The sequence below is a fragment of the Alosa pseudoharengus genome, unplaced genomic scaffold (assembly GCF_046254945.1).
Source record: "Alosa pseudoharengus isolate Yale_2024_CS ecotype anadromous, Long Island Sound unplaced genomic scaffold, YU_APseudo_1.1 YU_APseudo_1.1_scf_11, whole genome shotgun sequence".
Taxonomy (NCBI): Eukaryota; Metazoa; Chordata; class Actinopteri; order Clupeiformes; family Clupeidae; genus Alosa; species Alosa pseudoharengus.
In genome coordinates, this window is record NW_027468576.1 from 31,880,867 (window position 1) to 31,901,819 (window position 20,953).

At 43.4% G+C, this 20,953-nt stretch overlaps 1 protein-coding gene across 1 annotated transcript in view; it reads left to right on the forward strand.

The window, feature by feature from the left end:
- LOC143113675 (adhesion G protein-coupled receptor D2) overlaps positions 1 to 20,953 on the forward strand; it is a 54,179-nt gene that overhangs the window by 21,094 nt on the left and 12,132 nt on the right. The window contains exons 21-23 of the mRNA XM_076275456.1: positions 10,610 to 10,651; positions 14,932 to 14,985; positions 18,110 to 18,260. Coding sequence (XP_076131571.1) covers positions 10,610 to 10,651; positions 14,932 to 14,985; positions 18,110 to 18,260 — 247 coding nt within the window. The remainder of the gene's footprint in view (positions 1 to 10,609; positions 10,652 to 14,931; positions 14,986 to 18,109; positions 18,261 to 20,953) is intronic.

The following is a 20,953-nucleotide window of genomic DNA, read 5'->3' on the forward strand; positions in this document are numbered from 1 at the left end:
ATTTCACACACAAAAGCAAATTTGGTCTGGTCTATTGTGCCATTCCTCTTTAGTATCGGGGTCATTAAGTTTGTCTTCGGTACAGTGGATTTTGCTTTTCAAAATAAGATTCAGGATTGGTCGTCGCACAGCATTGGGAGTTTTATTTGTCAGCATTTGTAAAGGCATCTTTCCATAGTTAAAAACCATTGACTTTTACTTTATTGGTTTCATAAAAAAACTTTGTTTTAAGGTGTTGCATACTTTACAGGTATATATACTTTTTAGGTTTTGATGGATTGTGAACTGTCTTGGAGCCAACAAGAAAAGTCCAGTTTATATTGGTTTGGAGAAATGGGTGTCGGGAATAACGTGCTTCTTGTCAAAAGGATAGGAGAATTTCTGTAATTTGCACACCACCAAAGAACTTGCTCTTATTTGAAATCCGCAGGCATTTATTTACTTTAGAATTACCTGCCAGTTCAATTTACTAATAGCTTGTGTCATATGAAAGCAAACCATCAGGAAGGCCTGGCAGGGCGCTAAAGGATCACATGACCAGTATATGGTGACTTGGTGACCTCTGTTAGGATAACATGACCCTTTCCCTCGCACCGCCTTCTCTTTCCCTTCTCTTCCCAGCACGGAGAGTGTCAGGAGGAATGACCGACACCAAAATTGTACTTGTTGAACATTGACCGTTCTATTTATAAGTCAAGCACTTTGCCATCTCCTACTGTCACAACCTTGCAGACGCGGAGAGAGAGAGGCCGTGGGTGGGCAGGTTGGGTGGAGGAGAGCCTCATCTGAACGGCAGATCTGTTCAAATCTGTTTTAATCTAAGTGCTGTGGACTGTTTGGCCTGCTTTGATGTATACTTTGCAGATAATTAGTAAGAACTGGGTCAGCGTGGGGCAGGGGGAGAAAAAAAAAGCCTCTCTTATTTTGTAAGGGCTGTCAAATACCAACGCCAATTTGCAAGTGAGCTATTCGTTCTCTGCATGGAAATTAAACAAAAATAAACACATACAGAATCCATTATTCATATTTCCTCCCTTTGTAAGTCATTATTCCTTTTAGATTGAGAACAAGTTGTAATTGTACAGTAGGTCATACACAGAGAGAGCACATTTGACACACAAAATTCTCAGGTTTTCAAGATAAATGTCGCACTTCCAGTTTGTTTCCGACCAGCTTCCCCCTTTCCTGTCTCCCCCCCAGTGCCAAATCTCCGTTACCATGTTGTCAACAATAGGCAGAAAATCAGTTCAAGTCCGGTCCTGTGTGTGTGTGTGTGTGTGTTTTCTTTAAATCGGTGTGCAGGAGCAGCATGTGCGCTCCCTTGTCAGGGCAGGGCGTATTGTAAACACAGCAGTGAGGGAGAAAACAACAGTGGATGATGTCGCTCAGCCCCTTGGCCTCTTGCCCTTCCTGCGCACCGCTGCTGTCACACACCGGGAGGTGCGGGGCACCAACACCAACCTCCTCCCCCCGCTCCCACGCCGTTTCCCCCTGCCTCTCCACCTAACGAGTGTTTACAGGGACATGCTGATTTCTATTAATCTGGTTCTCGTCCACCGGGGTGGGTGGAGGGGGTGGGGTTGGTGAAGGTGACAGTTTTTGCTGCTGGTGAATGGTTTGTCTTGGACAGGGGCAAGCTGGAGGAGGGGAGGGGGGAAGGGGGGGCGGTCGTATTCTGACAGATCGGCACTCGACACCCCGAGAGCTGCTTATGCTGAGCAGATGTGGTCTCGCAGTTGTTGCTCTTAGTAATTATCCTCATTAAGCGAAAGCATGTGCCAATCAAACGCCTTTGAGATGGGCCGTGGAATCGGGGGGGTTAAAGCGACTTAACGCCAGCTGTCTCACGTGCGTCAAAAGCACGCCTCATTTGGACTCATTAGTAGATTAAAGACACAGCATGTTCGTGTGCGAGGCGGAGAAATGAGTAGTGGTAGTGACATTATTACGGTTCATTTAACTTTGAGGACCAGCAGACCGTTTCATTACATCTAAGTATTATGTAATCATTATCTTTAGGGAGCGTGGTACATGAGGAAATATTATGCAAATGTGTCTCATGGAATTTTACAAATTGACAATGCAGCTCAGTTTAAATTGATCTATGAATCAAGCAAGTCCCATGTGACACAACAGAGACCGAGATGAAAAAAATGCACTGCCCAAAAAGGGAAAAAAGAGTGGATGAGAGAGAGAAAGAGCAAGAGTGAGCGTGTGTTCAAAACTAAGATATATGAAGTCTTCATGTCTATGAACTACCATTCATTTTCACTTTGAAGTCCTGCGATCCGTAGTAAACTGTGATTGCATGTGACAGTCGCACAGAGTCCTGCTTTATAATGATGAATACTCCCACAAAGCTCCTCTACCATGTGTGGCGCTCGGATGGCACCATTAACCCCTTACCCCAAGAGCTGCTGGAATGACATGCACATCTCCAGGCTGCTTTGGGGACGCATTTCAACAACCCCACCGAAAACATCGTTTTTCTTTCTCAGGATTTTTGTTTTTATTTTAGCTCCATATTTAAATCAAACTCAAAAACTAAAAGTAGATATGTGCTTTCTATGGGCAAGTTGTTGTTTTAGTGATTCAAATTTCAGATTTTTAATGACTATAATTTAGAATGCTAACACATACTCTGAAAAGTCCCATGCTAAATGCTTTAAAACATGTTTATTGTTTCGCCATTGCTGTTCAAATCAGTCTAAACATTCAAATGAACATGACAAACCTCTCAGATGTGTGCATTTTATCCAAATCCTACCACACAGCAAGGAATTTCTTTCTCAGAAATTTTTTTTTTTTTAACAGGCAGCTCTTTAGCACAGCAGGTCACCCCACTGACACGTTTTGAGTGATGGGCGATTTTCGCAGTTTTTCATTGCTTGTTGGTTCTCATGTAGGGATATAATTGGGCAAACTTCACACACTCACATCAGTGCAGGCAGGAAACCAGACAAGTAACCATAAACCAAAAAATCATGGCACGCATATGCAGACTGAAAAAACGTATCCCAGAAGAAGACTAAAACTGTAAACAAACCGGCTTTTAAACAAGACAATTTCTCTGGGTCGCAGGCCACAGGCGCCAAGTCAAACATACGTGCGGAAAACCGATACAAACTTTTAACACATGGGTCAGGACCGAGCGCTTTGAACTGGGAAGGAAAATGCAGTAGATGTGCCAAAACCCTGTTTAATTAAAAATACTTAGGTATCCAGCGCACATTTCTGAGTGGCCCCTTGTCAAAATCCATGAGACCCCTCCGCCAATCTTCTGGCATATACTAATTACATAGTTTCCACTGATGCAGGGAAAAATGTGCAGACTCCCAGAGCCTAGACAGCCTACCAGCAGCAGCTGGTGTTAGAGGCTCAGTTTTGCTCTCACTTCTCAGCTCTGATCATGAGCAGCCAGGGCTAGTGCTCTAGTACTCTCTAGTACTGTGTGAGAGGGAGTTGTAGCCCCTTGTATCACTTCTGCTACTCAGGATATCTCTACACATACATCCAGAGTTTAAGGGAAAATTTGCAGAAGCGCAGTTTCTGTAGAATGTCTTTCACATGCAGCAGTAACGTGTGTTGGATGATACAGTGGAGCGTTTTTAAAATCAAGTATTATTTTTTCATCAGTGTTTTCTTAGAATTACTTAGAATTATATTGGTTGGGTCTTGAACTTTATCAGACTATTATAGACTAAAATTACAAAACATGTAATTTTGCTTCATTTTATTTGGGCAGTCTACTTTTTTTGCTCAGTATAATTTTCTGCATTCTTTCTTTATCTTCACTTAGATATTGGACTGACACAAAAACAGTATAATTTAGGAATATATTCCTCAAAATAATTATACTCTCATATAATAGAATTTATGGACTAAAGTGTTACTGCATATAAAGGCAATGACCATAGGATGTAATTTGTTTCTATTTTTTATATTTGTCAAATTTGTGGACTTCTTTTTTTTTGTTCGTTGCCATTGTATACACCGTTGCGCCTGTGGTAGCAGGGAACATCTGTTTCGCGCTTGTTGTTCCTCTTGGCTGCTTTTCAATTGGATTTCCTCATGCAGGTCCAAAAGCTGTCACCTCTGCCAGGCTCTGTTAGCTATCACTGCTGGCCCCTATATTAAGTAGGGGTTTCAGGGCTAACCTAATAACTCTCGCTCCGCCTCTGACTGATCACAAGCGGGGCTGGCCCAGTGTGTAGCAACCCCCTGACTGAGAAGGACTGGGTGGCCCATAGGTCTGCACACATGCCCAGGCACTGGTGCACACACACACACACACACACACACACACACACACACACACATACTATACACACACACACACACACACACGCACACACACAAACATGCTCTCACACAGAGACACATACACACGTACATAGGTATGCTAAAGACACACTTAGGCATGCATGCAGACACATGCATTCATGCATAAACACATATAAACAAATGAAGTCTCAGACCAAACACTCCCACACACACACACACACACACACACACACACACACACGCACGCACACACACACACACACATGTGAGCACTCATACACAGACGGATGTATTTGTGTATTCCCACACAGATACTGTTCCATCTATGTGCCTCTAGCCATATGTATCTTGTGTACAGTACGCATGTGAATACAGGTTAAGGTGTTCCAAGCCAATTTCAAACCCCCACAGCCTCTTCTTTGTTTGTGTATGTGGGCGTGTATGTGCTGTCACACAAAAAGTCAGTCTTACATTGTGTTAGAAAAGGTTTTATTTAAACACTCGTCTGTAAAGAGAACCATCAACTGCAAGTATGACATTTGGAGTTTGGATTGTTGGATGCTTGCCCCATCGCTCCAACTGGCACTGTGTTGATAGATTAAAACTAAACCATGATGTTATGTTTGGTGCTATAATTGCAATGGCAACTGTTACAAATTGTGACGGCATATTTAATATGGCTCCCAGCCTAAAAACGAAATCAAATTAGTGTATAATTTCCATTACGTTGCTAGAAGAGTGATTTGGCAAAGGTTTCCACAAGGGTGAAGGCACAATTGCCAGTTTGTGTCTCAAGAGGGACCTGCGTTTGCAAATAGTATATGCCAAGTTTAGCTGTTAGTGAGTATTAAATGTCCGACAGGGATCCAAGACAGCGAGTCTGGGAGAGCCGTGTCAGTGTCTGCACTGGATATGTTGCTATTTATTAGCAATCAGTTCACCTCTGATAAACCATTAATTTTCCCTTTCCATTCTGAATTCCCTTTGCTCTTCGATTCAGTTAGGATTGACTCTTTGTGACTGTGCAGCTTCTAGATATAGAGTTGTGTTCCACCCAGGTTCATCTGGAAAGGTTTCTGGAGCCATGTATGATTTTGTCAAAGCATTCCTGGCGGAGCGAGCTTGCCTTGGGTTCTAACAGAGGTTCTGTAGTATAACCAGCTGGACCTGTTACAAAATTTGATATAATTTGAGGGTTCTGGGATGCATCAACTGAGAGGCTGAAACTGACATCCAGATTTATTTGAAGGGCTGTGAGCGGTTAAAGTGAAAGTTGTGTATACAAGTTAATTAAACTGTTTTCATGTGGAAGGGTCAGAGACATTAGCAGGTCTCTTAGAAAAAGTGTGAACTTTTTTCCCTCCTCCCCAAACGTGGGCATTTTAACCTCTTTGTCTCTTATTTCCATAATTACTGCCATATGCCTTCTGCCTTGTGCCTGCCTGTGCTGCTCACTCCCACACCCAGACCAAAGAGCTCTCCCGCCGCACAGCACTGGGCTGTGCTGCTCCTTACAGCTCAATCTGGATTGATTCCGGCGGGCGCTTGGTGTAATATGATTGTGGGAGAAACTTTCAGTTTCTTTCACTTTTGTGTATTTGTTAGCATAGAGCTATTGATGTCGAACATGCTTTTAAGGCTGCACACAGAGGTGCAAATGCACACATGTGCGCACACACTTGTATGCAAACACATACACACACACACACACACACACACACACACACACACAGACAAACACAGACACACTCAGGCACACCTACCACATGCACACACACACACACACACACACACACACACACACACACACACACACACACACACACACACACACACACACACACACACACAAATAAGCACTCAGAAACACAAAGAAAACTCTTTACAAATATTGTGACCTTGAAAATCCTTTTGATAGCACAACAGCATTGTAAACAGTGGATTTGTATTATGCTTATTATGTTCCCAAGACTCAGATAGAACACATTTCTAGTTGTACAGATCTCTTTAGCTCTGCTTTTTATTCCTTGTATTTCAACAGCTAGAGTGGTTAGAAAATAAGCTGTTTTATTTTGCTCCTCTTGTTTCTTGTGTATCTAAGTGATTATTAGGTCATTTAAAAACACTGCAAAAACACAATACAAATGCAGAGTATATAGGGTAATCTAAAATGAATTTAAACAATGTTATTGTTTATTAACATCATCATTTACACACTTGAAATTGCTGTCTGTGTTAGTGCACATTCATTGAAGTCACATAACCATTACTAAAAGAGTTCACAGTGTCCTTTGAATATGTAAGGAATTAAGATGGTGGTGATTACAGTTGTATTTTTATTCACAAATGATGACATCCTTTGCATTTAGACTTCAGAGGAGGTCAAAGAAAATGTTTTTTCAACGGTATAAACATGGTATCGTTTTGACTTGCACCAGTTGTGTTCGAAAGTGTCCAAAAATTGTGTCAGAAGATCCGAGATGCGTCAAGTTGCAAGTTTAAATCAGATGTGCAATCAGATAAACATCCTGGACTGGCTAAACTGGAGTATACACTTTCACTCACTCACTCACACACACACACACACACACACACACACATAATACTAGGAGTAAACAGATCCTCTTTAGATTGCAGATGCTTCTAGTCATCTGGTAAATGGTGATATTTGTGTGTGTGTGTGTGTGTGTTTGTGAGAGAGAGAGAGAGAGAAAGAAAGTATGTGTGTGTTACACTCTTAACCTAACCTTCAACTGCTGTTTGAAATTACTGTCATAAGTGCCGGCACCCAGTGACTCAAGTGATGTCATCCAAATCAACACACAGCAATTAAGAGCTGAGTAAACCGAAAGGACGGCTTTGTTGTTGTTACACTTTTCAACAGCCTTCTCTCATCACAAGGAAGTGTGATGTACCACATTGTACCGAACAGAATAGTGAGATGGCCACTAAACTGACAAAGTATCATATTTAAATAGACACTGAACAGCTGCATGAAAACAAGAATTAATTGCCAACTTTAGTTTATATCTGGGAAATAAATACAACAAGAGCTGTAGATATTCACAGGCAGACATACAAACGGACAGAGACAGACGCATAAATGAACATGCTTCTCGCCTTCGCACCCACCCTAACCTTCCATCCCTGTCACCCATCTGGTCAGGTCCATTTGGCGCAGGGCTGGTGTCACGAAGCGATATATATACGCCCGGCAAAAATAGAGCGCAAGCCACTGCTGTTGCCTACACACTGTGTCCCCTTAATCATAGTTTTCATTTCAGTACATTGAAATTTCTGTTACCAAGGACAACGTCATAAATAAAAAGGTTTGTGAGGATTTTTACCTGCAAGCTGTCTAACTTTGCGCATTAAGGGGCGGAGGAGGATAGGCTAGCAAGGAGTGGGGGTAAGGGAAGAGGATGTGGTCATCTGTGAAAATTTATAATCATTTATTATCTAGAGCTCGGGGGTTAGAGTAGGCAAAGTAAGTAAAAGCATGAGGGAACGCATCCATAAACAGGGGCCAAGAAGGTCTTAAATGAAAAGCCAAAGTGCATTTCTGGGTCTTGTCACAAGGTAATGAGGACCTAGGGCCCTTACTCATTGTAGTGTACATCGCATTCACTCTCAATCGTCAGGAGCAGCAGTAAATGCTGCCCTGATATATGGTCTCAAATTTGGAAAGAATTTATCTGGGCTCAACATAGGAGGCGATGGGTGTGTGGAGACGCCATGGAAGAGGAGGGAGGGCTGACATGCTTGAGTTGTCTCTGCTAAAAGCTTTATTGTACTTTTGGTTTTATTTTCTCTGCAATAATATAATGTGTGAAAGGCGGAATAAATGTTATACATCTGTCTTTGTTGCAATGATCAGTGCTCCTTGTTGTGAAGTTTGCGAAGAATTTTAAGTACGTTTTTAAACATTGATTTTAGAAATGGTGTTTATTATTGCTGCTAATAATATCCTTTTGAGTTTATGGACTGAATCTTTTTTGACCTCATCTATTTGGGTTTATGAAGGGTAATATGTAGCCACTGGCTGCCTGTTTTTCTGGTGCACTTGCTCCTGTTTATTTTAATGAATATGGTTTCTCAGCTCGGCTGCAACGCATTGTGTTCTCCAGGGTGGGGTATGTTTGTGGAACGCAATGTTTACTGGCTTTAACTTTTTAAACATACAATTGTTTCCTAATTAGTTTATGCTGTAATTAATTTATGCATTTTGTTTGATGTATCGCAATACTTTGAAAGCAGCTGTGTCGATCCCGTTGCATAAATTTTTATCATTTTTGAGTGGAGTTCAAAAGAAAGAATAGTGTGTTCAGAGAAACAGTGCATTTAAATAATATGCTCCATTTTTACATGTTTGTTTTTAGCTGAAAATTAATGTATTAACATTTTAAACAACCTATCATCATTGTTTTTGATGCAATTTATTTTTAACTCAATTATATTGTAATTGATCATTTTTCTTAATGTACTTATGTTTTCCCACTTTGTTCACTATAGAACAAAAGATTAATTACAAATGAGAGAGATGATCAAAAACATGATAATTAATTTGAGGTACTAAGTAGGAAATTGCAAATCTAATGCAAAACAATGGGTTATATATTGCAAATTACCACCCACTGTCTCTGGGTATTGATACCAATTGTGAGTTACCAGCTTTTTGCGCCACAAATAATTTCTCAGATGGCAACAATGATCCTCACACAAATTGTATCACCCTCTGGGCTCTGATGTACCTTTAACCCTTAAAGGTGTGGGTTTTTGAACATTCTAACATATGATTCCGTTCTACAACAATTTAATGTTCTGAAATTCTACGTTGAACCCAGATATAGAACGTTCATTTCAGTTCATCTCGCTCACCTTACAACCCTTTTCTTTTCACAGTACATGAGTTGTATTGTGTTGTTACAAGGGTCAGGTACTTTTTTGTTTGTATCATTCGGTGATAAATGGGACACGGCCTGACACAGTCCCTCGCAGTCGCCAACGCAGCAGGCCGATCTCCGGGGACGCCCTGAGGGATCAGAGGAGTTTGGCAGGCACTGGGGGAGAGGTGCCATCTCCAAGAGGGCTGTCTGACACCCTGACTGGGCCACCAAATCATGTTGTCAATGGTGATGCATCGAGATTTCGCACTGGCAAATTGGATGTTCCAAACTCTTGCTTGATGGATGGCGTGAGCTGTGTCACCCCCCCATCAAAGTTGCCATCAGAGTTGAGCGATATGAATTGAAATGAACAAAAAAAAAGTACGCTTCCTAACTAGGTGAGATGCACACTTTCCAGTGCAGATTGGTCATGTGACCTACATGTACATGCATGCAACTTTGGCCTTGGGTTAAATTGCTCAGCATGGAAGTTAGTCTTTTTTGTCTTGTTTTTTTTTTTTTTGTTCTGTTTCCTACAAGTACCTAGAGCTTCACTCCAAAGCTGTCTTTTGTCCATTGTCCTTTCTATAAGTCTTGTTGAATTGACGGAATTACCATTACTGTTCATTGTGAATGCTCAGCTTGTAGACTCCATTATGACAACAATGAGGAATAATAGGAAAGATGGCTACTTTTTGTCATCAGATGTGCACCCTTTAGTGCATCCAAGGGCATCCTATTCTAGCGCTAACCCAGCACTGGCCACAGTTTTTTGCCCGTCTGAAATGCCTTTCTTTATCCATCTGCACCCTCCATTATTCTCTGTCTTTTTTTTCCTGTGGATTAATCTCGATTAGCAGTCTCCCTCTCGGTTTGCTCTCCACCTACATGTCCTCAGTCTCCACAGGGAAACAAATGTCAGAAGAGGGCTCTCGAACCTGAAATATTTGTGCAGCCTGAAAGACTTGGGAAGACCTTGGGAGGTTGAGGCCTTTGATTGGGTTTGGAGGATGAGCAGTGGGCGCACGCGACGCTTCAGCTGGGGTACTCCAGTTACAAAAGTGATTTGGAGCCGTTCGCTCCCTTTATTCCAACAAGGACTGCAGAAATGTGGCTGTTTGTGTTCAATGCTTGTTTGTGTGTAAGTGTATGTGTGTGTGTGTGTGTGTGTGTGTGTGTGTGTGTGTGTGTGTGTGTGTGTGTGTGTGTGTGTATGTGTGTGTGTCTGTCTTTTCACTCAATAGAGTCTGCATACAGTATGTGTAGAACTTTTTGTGAGCTTTTGTTGTTTGTTTGCTCTTGCTTTCCATAAAGACTGTTTGCATTCCTTTTTCACTTAAGAGTTGGCGAAAACATTTTCTTTCTTTTAATCTCCATTCTTCTTATTCTCTTTCTCTCTCTCTCTATCTTTCTTACACTCTCTCTGTCTCTTTTTGTAGGGTCTCTTCATCTTCTTGATCTATGGGGTCTACAACACAGAGGTGAGTCTCCACTGACTCAAGGCTGACAGAGTGAGTGAACGAGAGAAATGACAAGTTTCTGATCGCCACCCCCACCCCCCCTCCCTCCCATCACCCCCACGCACCGCAGCTCAGGCAAGGGAATGAGGGAGTGAAAGAGAAGGTATGGGGGAGCGAGAGAACAGGGGTGGGGGTAGTGGATGAAGGAGGCACACTAGAGAGAGAGAGAGAGAGAGAGAGAGAGCGTGTGCGTCTCTTTCTCGCTTGAGCGTCCTGCTGCCCTTCATGCTTGGGCTAACTTATATGCATCCAGACTCGCCATTAAGCTCTGACACCCTGGGATAAAGGGCTAGTCATTCCTCACCCACATTGGCTAATATTTCACTGCCTCTTTAAGTTTTTAAACTCATGGTCCTCCATTTAACATTCTGACATTAGGGCTCTGCAGGCCCCCCTGCAGCATCCCTGGTCGGAGCGTCCGCTTTAGGAAAAGAATAAATAGCCAGAGGAAAAATGTGTGTGGCACTGCTGTGCTGGAAAAGTGAGTATATATGATATTGAAATGGCTAGTTATTACCATTTAGATTCTATTTTGGAGTGGGGGGGGGGAATAAATGGTGAATTTTTTAGGCTTTAATGGATGAGGATCACCAGAGAACAAAATCAGTCAACATAAAAAATGGCCTCCTTTTTATTCAAATGTAAACTGGTACTGCCTAAATATGAATAAGTGTGCAATTTAGGGAGGCTTTAAGTACAGCCGATGCAAGACATATAGTTTATGTGGTATGTTTCTCCACTTTTATAGTATTTTAGTCGTTTTCTGAAATATTTGTGAGTCAGGTCAGAGCAAGTAAACTGACGTTTAATCCAGTTTTCAGTGCTAATGTGACAGATTCTTTTCTTTTACATTCATGAGATACCCATGATTGTCTCTCACAAACATGTTAGCACCTCAGAAGGTACTGGTATTAAAAGAGCCCCCCCCCCCCCCCAAGCCCCCCTGTCTGTGTGAGCTGTGAGCAGTGGGCAAGGTTATGCACACCCTGGGCACAGAGCAGTGAGTACCGAACCTCTTTGCCAAATGTCTCACCACCACCTCAGTTAACGTTTGGTGCACCATTTTGCTGCTCTTCCGCCTCCCTCCTCATTGTCCCCCCCCCCCCCCCCCCCCCTTTTCTTTCATTTGTTTTCTTTTTTCCACCGCTCCACAAAAGCAATGTGAAGAGGTGTCCCTGAGTCACTGCACTGCATAGACACTGCTGGGGCACAACACCTGACCTCTGTGCATTGTAAGATAAATCACGGATGCATTCTTGCTTAAGTCGCCGTTTTAGTGCCCGGGAATCCATTTTCGTACTCCAGGTTCTCCTTGACCCAGGGGTCTTCATAATTTGTGAGCAGCCCATGTACACTTTATGCTTTTCAAAAGAGGCTTTTATAATTTTAAACGTAATAATCTTTGCTGCTTTTTTTTCCCCTTAGCACATGGGCCGATGTATGTTTTCCCCCCTTTTCGCTTGTCTTTTTTTCCAGTGTAGTTTATAGTGTGACAATAAACACTTGCAGATTAAGTTTCACCCCCTGACACTGAAAGGAAATTCTTGTTTAATAGAAAAATTGCGAGAAGCTGTACGGATGATCAAAGTTTCACCGTACTGAAATCAAATAATTAGGGAATGGAAGAGAAAGGCCAAAGAGAGAAACTCTGCTCTGTCTCATCTTATTTAAAGCAAATCTCTCCCCAGATTCAATCCATTTTATTCATTGCTTGTTTGATTAACACATGCAAAAGAACACACACATAGCGAAAGAGAGAGAGGAAGTCCTTTTGTGTCAATAGGCTTTGAAAAGATGTCACATCTTTTGTGATCTCACAGTGTAAATAACACTTGAGGATCAAGTTCAAGTTGCCTTTATTATCTGTATCTATTCACTGAAGTCGGAAGGCTGTTTGGTTTCATATGTAATTGTTAAAACTGTTTTCAGCCGGAGAAAGTCTGTATTTTACACTTTGAACTGAAGTGCACTCGTATATCATATGACATGACCTTTAAGTTGAAGAATCTTTTTATATACAGCTGGGTGCGGCTATTTGTACAAATGTCCATTTTTTAAAAAGTGAAAACTTTTGTGCACTTAATTAAGAATACAGTATCATAACCTTGTGTTTGTACTCTGTTTTTTTAATTACACTCAGTGGACACTTGGTTGATTTGTTTATGAGCCTTAATTATTTTGTAAGGTATTTGAAACCGTGCTTTTTCTTGACCCATTATTTCTTATACAATTACAAGACAGGGAAAGTGAATTATTTATTTCAATTAGACTGCCTTACTGGTCAAACTCTTTATCTTCTGCTTTGATGACCATTCTTCTGTTGTTCTGTCCATATTACGGACAGAATGTCCACAGGTGCAGGGATAGGCTTTCATATGGAAATTATGTTCTTCTTTTTTCATCTGTGCACAGAAAGGCTCAGATTGTATTCCCATCCCCAAAACCTTGAGTGAGGTGGAGCAATGCAAACAAACCCGAATCCGCTCAACAGACCCATTTAAATCTGCGTCTGGTGAAAACAAACCACCCACTTTATTTCCTTAGCCCGGATGAGTTTAACGCCGCGTGTCATTTAGCCTTCATTTGAATGAAGCGACGCCGGCGCGCAGTCACATTTGTTAAATACGACCCGGCCGCTTAACGTTTATGTATTTATGAATTTATTTTGACACCTCGCTCCACTCCGTGTGCCCCTGAAACACTGTCGAGCAAATCAGACGCTGGTGACTGATTTGCCACTTGATGGTGCTTGAAAGAAATTTTCATGCCTCAAGTGAGTGTGTGTGTGTGTGTGTGTGCGCGCGCGCGCGTGTGTGTGTACATTTGCACACTGTGGCATAATTTACGGTGGTGGCGGCACTTAATGGAGCCGTGAGCCATAATGCATGTTGGCTAAAATGCGGGGAGGGGCTAACGAGGGGCTCACAGTGCACGGGCCGGGTCATCGGGTCAGGAGGGGACGTCTGGACACTACTGGCTCTGCTGGGGTGCTGTACGCTGACAGATGTTCATGAGGGGAGAGGGAGACGATCACAGGCCCAGGGGACAAAACACAACTTGTGTATTATTTTATAATATAAATGTTATTAGTGCAACTTAATATAATTAGATTATATATATATATATATATATATATATATATATAGATAGTTTATATTAAGAAGTTTTCACATTATAAACCACAAAGCTAAACCACAAACCACCATATGAAACATGATTTGTAGAAGGCAAAAAGAGCTTTTTTTGTTATAAGAACTTTTTTTTTAAAGCATACAAAACAAATTTGTAGAAATTACAAATTGGTTAAATTGAAGCTAATTAAAAAGTATCATTAGGTAAATTAGTATTCTTGGGTACATTTGTAAAGGGGGAAAAACTAAGAGAAGATTGTGTATTCAAAGCTTTGTGTGAGTGTTACTTAATGTTTACATTGAATACACATGCTCACTCTTTAGCTCGTCAACATCTTAGATGGTGTTCAACATTACATCCATTTTCATTTTCTGCATTCGTTGAGCGTAAAAATAAGATGTGCGTTTATATAGCGATATCGCCCCCCATTCTCCTGCTACCGTGAAAAGAAGGAAGATACTCCTCTGTGTGTTATAAATGGATCGATCCTAGGGAGACCAAGCGACTCTATAGTCTGTCACCACACAAGCGCAGAGTGGCGCGCTGAGTGCTTTACCTTAGCAGGGGCCACCAATGCAATCTGTTCTGCAAGGGCGGCCTTTTCTTCCCCTCCATCTCTCCCTCGCTTGCACTCTCTCTCTCTCTCTTTCTCCCTGTTGTTCTCAATAGCTTCATTTCTGGGGGTTCGGTGTGGGGTGACAGATGATAGCTTAAAGTAGTCTCCTTAGTTTGCCCAGCCTATGTGTCACTTTCAGCTCCCATTAGCTTTGACAAACTGATACATTTCAGCTTCGCAAACACACACACATACACACACACACACACACACACACACACACACACACACACACACACACACACACACACACACTTTGTGCGCAAGCCACTCACCTCACCCCCCTTTTCGAGGCGGATGATGACTTTACAGCAATTTGGGTGATGGCAGAGTGAGTGGGGTGTGGAGGGCTTGCGGGTGGGGAGGTGGGCTATTTTTGTTTCCCAATATCCCCTTCTTTATTTTAAATGTCATGCCTTGCTTGATGCTACATGTGTGCAGGAGTGTGTGGGGATGCTAAGTGTTCCTCTCTCCACCCCCCCCCCCCCCACAGGTCCGCAGCACAGTAAACCGTATCAAGGAGAGAAGAAAGGCCCTCAACTTCTCTGTGAGTTATTTGTGTACTTGTCATGTACATATATATTTTTTGGTGCCTTGCAGAGTTCACCCTGACACATTGCAGTGAGGCGATGATGTGTTTGGACAACAGCATGTAATATCTGGTCTTAGTCTGTGTGTGTGTGTGTGTGTGTGTGTGTGTGTGTGTGTGTGAGGGAGGGAGGGAGAGAGAGAGTTTGTGTGTGATGGAACGGTTTTGTTGAGCAGTCTACTGGACGTTCTGTATGAGCTGCCCTTGTAGATCAAATATACACCTTTGTTATTTTCCTCTAGACCCGGCTCACCCCCCCCCCCCCTCTTTAAACAGGACCGCGGCACCTTAATCCCGGCAGTGTCAACTGCAGCACCAGGGGTTACAAGTTTCTAATCCTGGGATGAGCTGTCCCCTGACATTAAACTGTCAGGCCAGTATTTATACCGGTGGCTGCAGCTCCTCGCCATCACTTAGCCCCTGCAAAGCACTTTAAAAGTAGTTAATAGCCCCTCGACACCCCCTGCTGTGCCGTGTGACCCCCCACCCCACGCCACGCCACGCCACCCAACCCTCTCATGCACCCACTATTGTCCCCCTAAACACATTGCCACATGAAGCACATACGTCAGGCACACACACACACACACACACACACACACACACACACACACACACACACACACACACATATATATCACACCCCACCCCCATATGCAAGCTCATACATCACACCAGCATAGAGGAAACACACACCTACACACATGCATACACATACATACATACATACATACACACATACATACACACACACACACACACACACACACACACACACACACACACATAGACATACACACGCACACACACACACACACATACATACACCCCTCCCCCTCACCAATCTCATACACACACAGCAACGGCACAGTCCAGGCCCTTATGAATGATCACATTAACTCCCTCCCGGGTTGTCACGCTGTATAGGTTATAGCAGTTTGTCCCAGTCTGCTCGCCAACGCCACCAGGTCATTGAGAACGGAATGAGACAATTTCTAAAGGCAGATTGATTTTAGAATATCGGCCCCGTTCTTCCCTTTGACCCCCTGACAGGCTGCCACTGTAAAGATTGTGACTTGTAAAAAATGACTCCTGGCTCATGGCGTACGTCCCACCCACCCACCCAGCCAAGCCATCGTTTGCACCACCCACCCCCACCCCACCCCACCACCGACACCACCTTCCACCTGATATATTGCGTGCCCATATTATCAGTGGCGCGGGCCATTTTTAGTGCTTTCTGGCAATTTTCCAATTTTCGAAAGTCGCCGTCCGAGTTTGCCCGTGCAGCGGATGTTTTTTAGCTAATGCTGCCGCGGCCCATAAATCTGGATGAGATGCTATGGCACATTCGCCTCAGTGTCTCTCAGCAGAACGCGCTGTGCAGAATGTCTGTCAGAATGGGTGGTGAGTGTCAATCGCTGCACTTTACAGCCGCAGAGCCGTGGTGGATGGCTTTGGTTGTGCCGTTGTTGTTTGTCTCTGGCTCTTTTCCTCTCTCTCACTCTCTGTTTGTGGCCTAAAGGGTGCCATTGTGTGAGAGCTGAAATTAACCCACCCTTTTTTGGTCACTTAAATGAAAACACATAGCATAACATGCTCTGGACGTGATATTGAGTCAGCATCTCCTGATTAGAATTATGCTGATCTCTGAACAGTTATGTTATTTGTAAGTCAAATAAGCTGACACAGGGAAGGACCATCAGCAGACGACCCTAACACACTGTTTCAAGACCAGATGAGCATTGTGCTCAGATAAAAGCCCTCTTGTCAATAAAAAAATTACCATAAAGCTGACAAAGTCTTTATCTTTTTCTTATACTGGGTGCCTTTGAAGGCAGCACCCCTCCTTCCCCAAGCTAAGCATAGCATTTGCTCAAACCCCCAGGCTGTGTGTATGTGTGTGTGTGTTCGTGTATGGTCTTGCCCCCCCTCAGACGCACACACACACACTGACACACTGTTATTTACACCCCTCCACCCCTACCCCATCCCCCACCCTGACCAATGTTTCCAGGTTGCTTTGATACCAACTGTCTCCTGACCCCTGCGACCCCCTACTTGTACACACACGGGCAGATTGCTTTGCTGAAATAAAGCTGTCAGTTGCACCACTCAAATAAATAATGAGGGCCTCTCAATACCTGGAGGTCCGCACTTTGACAGCCCTGAAATATAGATATAAATTGGAAGCGGATTAGTTTTTTGATCCTATTTCAAGTTTTGACAAGATATAGGATATGTTTGAGTGTGTGTGTGTGTGTGAGTGTGTGTGTATGTGTAGCGGTGCATGTGTGTGTGTTTGTGTATATGTTGTCGTGTGTCCGTGTGTATGCACAGTGCGCGTGTTTCCTGAATATCTGCATTGGGTTGCATGTGCCGTAAAAAGGACCCTGTGTGGCGACGCGGTGTTTGCCCAGCAGTCACCACTGCTTTGGATTCCTGCATGACAGGCATATGTAACAGAAGAAGGCAGAACTGCAGGAGCTATTTCAGAGATGCTGCAGCATGGCTCTGTTGGCTCGGGGGTTGGTGGAAGGCCTCTTTGAAAAGAAGCCTAGAGTATGCACTCTAGAGTATGATTTTGTTTAATGGTATATCATTAATGACATGTAACAACATTGCATTGATATGTTTACATGTTTTCATTTGGGTGTCATGGTGCATACTGTAAATTTTGTGGTTTCATTTTTAAACATGAAAATTCACAAGCTCAGAAATGGAAATATAAGGCCTACTGTCACAATTCTGGGCTCATGACTCATCAACAGCGGTAAAGTGAAGCTTGTCTGACCTATATCTGCAGATATTACTCATTGAGGTCAATGCCCACTGCTTAGGGTGGCATACCCAAAGTGATATTTTGAATATGCCACTTTCACAGTGGAGAAAGAGACAATGAGATATCAGATGGGATTTTAAATTCCATACACATGATTTGTTTAGAAAAACAATCCTTGCTAGGAGTTTGTTTCCCAGTTTTTAAACAAAACGTATAAAAAATACTGGTTAATACATAAACTCACTTCTATTTGTTTTAATAGTTAATAGTAATCTGTTTGCACCATTCCCTCTCCTCCAGAACTGTGCCAGCTCCAGACCGTCCAGCTCCATCACCAGCTCTCGGCCGGGCAGCGCCCCCGCCACGGGACCCCAGGGCCTGGGCGCGCCCCTCTCCTCCCACTGCGACAGCACCAGCCTGGAGGGGGAGAGCGCCACCTACACCAGCCGGAGTGAGTAGCACCCCCCCCCCCCCTCCTCCTCCCGGGGGGCTTCCCAGAGATGAGTGGGGTTGTAAGAGAGAGGATTTTTTTTGGGGAGACCCACAGCCCATGTGTTTCAAATGGGTAATAGGCAAAAGCTCGGAACTTGTTTTTGGGAGGGTCCTGTTAACAATCGTGCATAAAAAAATCTTTTATGTTTAATTTTACTTCAAATCTTTTATGTTCAATTTTACAGATGTGATGCCTGTGTGATGTTTTATGTTCAAATGAATGTGCAAAGTGGAATATGGAGTATAACTATGTGTGAATGATTTGAACACCATCCACCTCCAAACCTCCTGTTTTAGATTAGAAGAAAACAGGAACAAAGTTGACGCCATGTCCAGATGGTGTGATGTGTGATTATTTTCAGAATCACATGCAGAAAGTTGATATTGCATGGGTTGGCTTGTGATGGCGGTGGCTTTTGTGTATACTCTTTCATTTGTGTGTGTGTTTACTTGTCTCCATGTGTCTGTATGTCCTTGTGTGTGTGTGTGTGTGTGTGTGTGTGAGTGCGAGTGTGAGTGTGAGTGTGTGTGGGATGCAAATCTGTCATGAATTACGATCAGAGGCAGGAGTAGCAGTTGGCAGGGAGGGTGAACTCCAGCATGACAAGCCCTCGGTTACAGTCTAACATTCTCCAGATCCCTCTGAGTGAATCGTTTCAATCTTGTTTTCTGACCCTCATATTATTGACTTGCTTCAAAGTAATGAGAGGGAGAGAGAGAGAGAGAGAGGGGGAGAGAGAGAGAGGGAGTGTGGGTCTAAGGTAGAGACAGAGCCAGATGGGAGTTTAGGAGGAAGAAAAAGTGGATGAGTGACAGCTACAGCATGAAACCAGGTGGACCTGGGAAGGCTCAACCATTTTCTTCCTCATTCATTTATTGGTATCTGTTGCTGTTGTGTCATTCGTTTTCCTCTCCTCTTCCAAGACTAAAAGCTCCCTCACCACACTCTTGGATGTCTTCCATTCTCTGTTTGTTATTTTAGTGAAAAGAAGTGTGTGTGTGTGTGTGTGTGTGTGTGTGTGTGTGTGTGTGTGTGTGTGTGTGTGATTATTGCCTAATATCCATACAAAGTGATGTTACCAGTACCGGTATTAACTGCATGTGTGTGTGTGTGTGTGTGTGTGTGTGTGTGTGTGTGTGTGTGTGTGTGTGTGTGTGTGTACACAAGAGGATAAGTGCTTGTGTAGATGAGCTTGAGTTTATGCATGTGTATTATACTGTATGTGTGTGTATGTTTACATGCTTTATTGAGCGTGTGTATGCATGTGTATTATACTGTATGTGTGTGTATGTTTACATGCTTTATTGAGCGTGTGTATGCATGTGTGCATGCATTCTGTCTCCTTACAGTTCCCTCATTAACATCCCAAGCCGAGGGGAAAACATAATCAGCTTTAAATGCTTTCTTTTTCCTCACTATCTCAATCAGCCAGAGGCATGCAAAGCGCAGCGCAGCACAGCGCAGCACAGCACAGCACAGCACAGAAACGGGTTACAGAGAGAAGGAGCGCAAGGAAGAATGAAAAAAAGAGAAAGGGTGTGAGAGTGACGGAGAGAGGGAGGAAGAGAGAGAGAGAGAGAAATGCACAGAAATATTGATCGTCAGGGGGTATTATCCACCCCATTACTCAGCCGATCGCGTCTCCTCTCATCCCCACGCTAACTGCATGCAAATGGGGCCGAGGCGGCAGTAGCGTGCTGGGGCCCGGGGCATGATTGAGCAGAGCGTGGCCCCGGTGTGTGAGCGTCAGGGCCAGGCTGCGCACGTGTGTGAGTGTGTGTGTGTGTGTGAGTGTGCGTGTGTGCGTGTGTGCGTGTGTGTGTGTGTGTGCGTGTGTGTGTGTGTGTGTGTGTGGAGTCGAGCGCTGCAGTATGCAGATGCCGTTGCGAGACTCTCCGGCACAAGTGCTGTAACTAATCATTCTGACGAGACACGCGCCGTGCCGGTAATGCCATGCAAACCCGCGCAATGATGGAATATTTGTTTTTAATACCGGGGCGATTTTTTAAGAACCGTCAAACGTCGGTCGTAGGGGTTAGAGAATGGAGGTGGGTGGGTGGGGGTCTTATAGAACATTGAGGGATTTGTGGAACTACATAGAGAGAGAGTGAGGGAGGGAGAGAGAAAAAAGGAGAGAGAAAAAAAGAGAGAGACAGAGAGAGAGAGAGAGAGAGAGAGAGAGAAAGAGAGAGAGAGAGCGACCCAAGAGCCCAGTCAATGGCAGCATCTGTAGACCCATGTGAAGGGCCTGGCACTGTAACAGATGGCTTTCACTCCACAATAAACAGCTCCACAGCTCCTAACTGATCGCTGTGTCTGTTATCTACAAGGTCAAGTAATTCTTTAAACGCAGCAAGAAAGAAGAGAAAGAGGGGAAAAAAACTCAACCTCATTTATGGGCACCTTTGATCAATTCATACCTTTAACTCCTTAGGGACAGGGTGTCTGCGTTGGCCAATAGCAGCAAAAGGGATGGCAGCAATGAACGAAAAGGACAAGTTCCTGTTCAGTCTGTATTTTGTGCTGTATTGATTGAATCTGTAGACTAGGATATTGAAAATCTATTTTACTCTCTATGTGGCATATGGAATTAGCTAGGTCTCCACTGAATGTAGAGGTTGAAAACCAAGCGGCATCTATGTATGCTTGTA